We start from the raw sequence: 7288 nt of genomic DNA on the forward strand, positions 1-7288 counted from the left end.
ACACCCATTTCAAATGTTCAAACTAGTTACTCAAAACAACAAATCGAGCAAACAAAACATGTATTCATATTATACTTGAGCCATAGACACTAACTAACAACTTTATAAGTTAAAAACATCAAGAACAAAGAATCTAGTAATTTTAAAAAGTTACCCAAATGAGATGAATTTGGTATCAAGTTGTAGAGGATGAAGAGAGGATTCCAATTATGCAATTTGTTTTGAAAGATACTTGCTAGAATGGATTTGGATAATGAATTTGTGTTTGAAGATTTTGAGAGCATAAAAGGGAAGTAAGAAGGGAGGAAGAAGATGATGAATGAGATGTGTGGTGGTGAGGAGGTTACTAGTTAACCCATTTTGCCCAAGTGGCAAGATTAGTCCCTCAAGTTTGTAATCGAGTGCGGGAATTAACCGAACGAATATTTTAAATACGCTAGAGCAACAAGGGATGTTATAAATTAAATAACACGAATATTAGAAATGCTAAATAATGGAAGGTACAAATCTACATACGAATGCATTATTTAAAAATAAAAAGACGGACGTTAAAATAGTTTAACGGAAAAATGCGGGATGTTACAGATAGGATCTTGTCGGAATAAATGATCCAAATTTGTTGAGGCATTGAGTACCGCGCGAAACTGTATTGTTGTTGTGGGATATTTTGTTGTGGATAATTTTGTTGTTGGTAGTTTTGTTGTTGGTAATTTTGTTGTGAAAAAGGAATGTTATGTTGCAACGAATCGACGAGTAACGAGTTGAACATGTCTTGAGACACCGTGTTGTTTGTAGCTTGCGAAGTAGTTTTTTTTTTCTGTTGACGTTTGTTACTTTTGTTGGATGATGACATTGTTAAGGATTTGAAGAGAAAATATGTATTTTGAATTGTGAAATGGGATATGAGATGTGAAAAATATGTATTTTGAATTGTGAAATGGGATATGAGATGTGAAATGGGGTACATCTCATATCCCATTTTACAATTCAATATGTATATATATATATATATATATATATATAAATAAAAGTAAATAATTTGTAATTAAAAAAATGGCGATATGTAACGGCTATATGGATATTTTTATTAAAAAATGCAATTTAATTTCAATTATATTTGTTACCAGCGTCGTGCGAGATAGCATCGTGCGAGATGGCTAAACATAACCAGACCTCACGACGGACGGGCCAACGGCAGCTGCTAGCAACGCCGTCTTCCTTCGACGGCTGATCAACGGCCCATCGACGGCCTCGTTGTGAGCAGTCTAAAAACTCAAATTGAATCTCCTTGTAGCAGCAGCAGTAATGTCTCTAAAAACCCGTCTGTTTCTCTCTCTTCACGGTAATCCATTCTCTAACATTTTTATTTTTTTTTTCATTGCGGATTATATATTTTAAAGTTTGACTTTTACAAGTTTAAACACCTAACAATCACTGGTATACAACCCAAAACCCGATTGATACCCATTACAAAATTTAACTTTAAACTGAAGGTTGTGACTAGCGGCATTGAGATAATTGAACAACCACGAGGTCGTAAGTTCGAGTCTTTTAGTGGACTATCCGTGCTAGAGTTTGTCGTTAAAAATAAAATAACTGTGACTACTTTTAGTTGTCTACATAAACAAAAAATATACATACTCAAAATCAAAACACATTTTTTCCCAAAATTAGCAAGCACTTCTTGACAGTGACTCTGGGTGGATAGACGCTAGCAAACGAGTAGCGGAAGGCCAAGTCACCAAGCCTTCAAATGCCGCCACATTTGGTGATGACTTCCTATGTGTAGTCGGGTGATTAACGTCAGCACCAATTAACATGGCATGTTTTTCAGTCTTAATAATAGAAAATCGCTTGCCTATTTTCGTATTTATCTTCATAGCCAGATTAGTTAGTAAGAAACTGTTGACGTGCCATCTTATAAGCATTTGGAGGTGATTAACATTGAATGACATTTAGAGATTGACAACATTGAGTTACCACACCAATTTCGATCTCGGAAACCATTTAAGAGACTTGTAGTCATCGTGTGTTTGCGATCCATCACACAAATGATCAGTTGAAGTCGACCCGGCCCACATTTTATTTCAGGTTCTGTTCAAGAAGATGCTAAATATCATCAATTTGTGAGAAGGCCCCATATCGATCTTCTTCACCGACAGACGTGGTTCCCACATCTCATTTTGACACTTAGATTGTTGCATCGGTTCATCAAACTTTTCAACGAACTTGACTTCATCTAGCTTCCCATTAGCGAAATTAACGAGTGCCCACCTTTCACCCACTTTAAAATTACATAAAGCATTCCCAGAAAATTTATAGAGATCTTTATTTTCGTCAACTGTTAGAGTCCTAGTTTCACCCGTTAAAGTGCCAAGCCTCATTTTAGGCTGTGCCAACACATGCCCATCCACTATAGTCATATTCGTGCTAACACACGGGTTGAATAGTTTTGGATCACCTTAGAACTAGGGATGACCCCGTGAATAATGAGCACGAATCCTTTATATCTGTGACCCGCCCCCGTTAGACATTTTTATGCCAGTTGGGGCTCGCGTACACTTCAACGGGTATAAATAATTAATCATGCCCGTCACCCATGGATACCCATCCACGCGTAATAGAAATATACAATTTAACTAATGCTTGTAGTTAAGAGCGGATAACATCATCTGACATCAAGTTAGTAGCAAAGAAGCTAAATGGTCATCACCCACGGGCTTACAAATATTCGAGCTTGATGAGCATCCTCCACTGCAACATCCCTTTACTACTGCAAGGAAACAACCTAACATCATTCAGAGAGGCTTAAATTCATTCAGATCGTTTTGAATACACCATCGAAGCAGGAACTTCAACACCTAAAACAACTTCTGAAGCTAAGCCGATTTCGTGTTGGTCTCACCATTTGCTTGAAGGGCGGAAAGGTTTGTTAGATTCATTTGGATATGGATTAGAGAAATCACGACAAAGTATGCCTCGGTTGATAATATTATGAAGGCGGACGGCCACTTCGGGGACATCCTAACGTGGCTAAATCCTCGGCCTGTCTTGGTAGTATTGGAAATTTGGATCGTTTTATGTGTTTAACATTTTCCATTTTTACTTGTTCATAAAGTGTCCTAGTACACTAAGCAATGCACCGATGATTTCCTTAGACGATCTTATGAAGACTTAGAATGTGTATTAAGAGTTATTAATCAAGTGTTGCAGATCAACACCTATTCGAAGAATATTAACAAATTTAAGTAATTTATTAGTATTTCATTTCATTACAAATAATAACAAACTTAAAATTAATAATTATATGTGTATGTCAGCAGATATATTGTATACATGTGACCCGCCCGTAACCCGCCAGCGAATACAAATTATAACTCGTACCCGTGCTCGCGGATAAAATTTCTTGGAACAACAAACGCAACACAATATATTTTATATGGATATTCAAAAAAATTTGAAAGGAATTTGAAATCACCCTAAAAATTATTGTTGGCGATTCAACATTTTTCCAAACCGTTTTGGCACGAATATGACTAAAGTGGATGGACTTGTGCTGATATCGCCTAAATTGATGCTTGATACTTTAAATTTGAAACGAGAATTATAATAGTTTACCAAAGTAAAGATCTCTATAAGCTTTATGGGCATACTTTAATTTAAGGTAAAGTGGTGAAAGGTGGCAACTCATTATGGAAAGCTAGATGAACCCAAATTCGTCGAATAATTGATGAACCGATTCAAAAGTCTAGGTCTAAAAATGAAACCACGAAAGGTGAAATCCCTTCTCAAAAATTGATGATATCTAGCAAGGTTGCAGAAATCGGTTCTCGGGGAGTTCTAGGCAGGGTCTCCAAAACGAGAACTCGGAGAACTCGGGGAGTTATCGGCGCTTGACTTTCGTTGACTTTTGAGATTTTACCGAGTTTTTTCCTAGATTTCACCGAGATTTGACCATTTTTTCGAGATTTGACCGATTTTTTCGAGATTTGACCGATTTTTGGTCATTGACCGATTTTTTGGCCGATTCCAAAACGAGTTCTCGGCAGGGAGGTCAAACCGATTTCTCCCCGAGAAATCGGCCGAATTTTCCGATTTTTGCAACACTGATATCTAGCATCTTTATGAACGGGCTGTGGAATAGACTGAAATAAAAGCTAAGGGAGTCGACTACAACTGATCATTTTGTGATGGTTTGCAAACACAATGGCTACAAGTATCTTAAAGAGTTCCCGAGATCAAAATTGGTGTGGTAACTCAATGTAACCAGTGTTGTAAATCTTCCGAGATCTCCCAGAGATCTCCTCCGAGATCTCGTTTTTAGAAGGCAACCGAGACAAGATGTTCATCTCCCAGATTTCTCGGTCAACGGGGTCAAACTTAGTCACAGCCACGATTTCTCGGATTTTCTTGCTAATTTGTAAGATTTTCCTGTAAAATTCGTAATTTCTAAGATTTTCTCGCTCATTTCTCGGATATTTATGTAAAATCTCGTAAAAACGTATATAAATATACATATATTTATGTTTTTATGTATATTTTTATTAAAAAAAACTATAAAGGTCAACGTAAGTCAACGAGATCTCCCCGAGATTATTCCGAGATGCCGAGATCTCCCTAAAAAGGTCCAAACGAGATCTCCCCGAGATCCGAATTCTCCAACCTTGAATGTAACTCAATGTTTCCTATCTCTAAATGTCATTGAATGTAACTCACCTCCAAATGCTTATAAGATAGCGAGTCAACAATTTCTTACTAATCTAGCTATGAAGATTAATGCGAAGTTAGGAGGTAGCAAAGTGGAGCTCAACGAGCGATTTCCTATTTCTAAGACGAAAAGTGTTTCATGTTCATTGGTGTTGACGTTAATCACCCGACTACACATAACAAGTCATCATCATCGTACTCGTTATGCTGCTCATCTGTCCAGCCATAGTTGTCAAGAAATGATTGCTAATTTTGGGAAAAAAAATTGTTTAGACCTGGTCAACACTTACTCTGAAATTTCGCAGAGAAACCGAGTAAAATTGTCGTGTTTCGTGATGTTTTGAGTGACAATAAATTTGAAATGGTTCGCACTCACAAGCTGCTTATTTCGAGGGACCTTTTTTAAAGCCCAAACTACTACCCGGATGTAAATAAAACTAGTGGACCCTACTTAGATTTGACACACTCCACTTGACATTTTAGATTATTGGGGGTCAAATTTTGACATTGCCCTGACACAGTCACCTTACACTTTTTGAGCCAAAAAGTACACATTTGCATGTGACGTCAAAGGCAGGGTTATGAATAGTCTAAGAGAAATAGGAACCTGTAAGCCCATACACTATATTTTGATTTGGGATGAGAAAGACCTTTTGTTAAATTTGATGAGCTTAAATACCATATACTAATATAAAATATTGGGCTTATTAAACTCATTGGGGTGGGCACAACATCCCTTAGGCTACCCCATTGCCTCCGCCCCTGCTTATGTCGTTGCACGATCGACGTGAGATGTTTAGTTGCGGGTTAGTGTGAGTAGTACTGATTTAGCCGGATTGAAATGTAGCCTAGCCACCATTATCACGAAGGGGCTATTTACTTTTTTTCCTATTAAGTCCAATATGGATAAAGATTGTTGTATGGATATAAATAACTATGCATTAATCAATGAGTGCATAATCATGTTTACTCCTTAAGGATAAAAAATGACAACTATGCCCTTAAACTATTAAATAAAATAATGTATCATTTTTCAATTTTCTCATTAGGGATTCTATCTTTCATGCCCAAAAACATGGTTTACCGGGTATGCTTGGTAGTATTGATTGTATGCATTGGGAGTGGAAGAATTGTCCAATTGCGTGGCAAGGTCAATATACTAGAGGTGATAAAAAAAAGGCCCGTCCATTATGCTAGAAGCAGTCGCCTCGCAAGATTTGTGGATATGGCATGCATTCTTTGGTACGGCAGGTGCGAACAACGACATTAACGTTTTAAATTATTCACCATTGTTCAACACTATTAAAAAAGGAACTGCTCAACCTTCACCATTCGATGTTAATGGGCATCACTACGAAAGAGGTTATTACCTAGGTGATGGTATATACCCCGATTGGGCAATGTTGGTCAAAGCTCCCCATTCTCCAACTGACGAACCGCGAAAAAAATTTAAAAGGTTTCAAGAAAGTGCAAGAAAAGATATTGAGCGTGCATTTGGAGTATTACAGGGTAGATTTCAAATGTTAAAAACTCCGGCGAGATCTTTGGACTTCAACAAAATAAGAAGACATATGTATGCGTGTATCGTATTACATAACATGATTCAAGAAAATAACGAGTTTGTTATTGGGAAGAAAGAAGAAAGAATGATACAACGGAACCCACCACGACGGTTACACATGGATTTGAGGGATCGAGATGCAATGGTTAAGGAAATAAGAGATAAGCAAGTTCACAAACAGTTAGAGGCAGATTTAACCGAGCATGTTTGGAACTTATCACCTTACTTTCGTACCGCTAATATTATTGAGTAATTTGTTATGTATTTCTAGTTTCGGTTAAGATTTTTAGATTATGTAATTTTTAATTTCGGTAATTTTAATTAATGTTCCTCGTGTTGACTTATTGAGTAATGTAATATTATTTTTAAACATCACTTTTATTCAACACACAAACGGTTACATTTTTTAAACAAGAACTACATTAAACTGAAATACAACATAAGATCTTAAAACACAACACAAACATCGATGAATTCAGTAGAGTTCATCAAAAAAAATGACCATCTGTGTCATACTCTGGAGCCACCTGTAGTGACCCGAACTTTTCCATGTTTATATATATTAATTGAGATTGATATTTACATGATTAAATGTTTCCAACATGTTAATCAATCAAACTTGTTAAGACTTGATTAATTGAAATATGTTTCATATAGACAATTGACCACCCAAGTTGACCGGTGATTCACGAACGTTAAAACTTGTAAAAACTATATGATGACATATATATGGATATATATATAGTTAACATGATACTATGATAAGTAAACATATCATTAAGTATATTAACAATGAACTACATATGTAAAAACAAGACTACTAACTTAATGATTTTTAAACGAGACATATATGTAACGATTATCGTTGTAAAGACATTTAATGTATATATATCATATTAAGAGATATTCATACATGATAATATCATGATAATATAATAATTTAAAATCTCATTTGATATTATAAACATTGGGTTAACAACATTTAACAAGATCGTTAACCTAAAGGTTTCAAAACAACAC

General features: G+C 36.0%; 1 protein-coding gene across 1 annotated transcript; it reads left to right on the top strand.

Moving 5' to 3' along the window:
* Window positions 1-5897: 5897 nt before the first annotated feature.
* LOC139860509 (protein ALP1-like) lies at window positions 5898-6521 on the top strand. The gene has a single exon (XM_071849263.1). It carries the CDS (start codon window positions 5898-5900, stop codon window positions 6519-6521), a length of 624 nt encoding a protein of 207 aa, XP_071705364.1.
* The last annotated feature ends 767 nt before the right edge of the window (window positions 6522-7288 follow it).

This window comes from Rutidosis leptorrhynchoides, chromosome 7 (genome assembly GCF_046630445.1).
Source record: "Rutidosis leptorrhynchoides isolate AG116_Rl617_1_P2 chromosome 7, CSIRO_AGI_Rlap_v1, whole genome shotgun sequence".
Classification (NCBI taxonomy): Eukaryota; Viridiplantae; Streptophyta; class Magnoliopsida; order Asterales; family Asteraceae; genus Rutidosis; species Rutidosis leptorrhynchoides.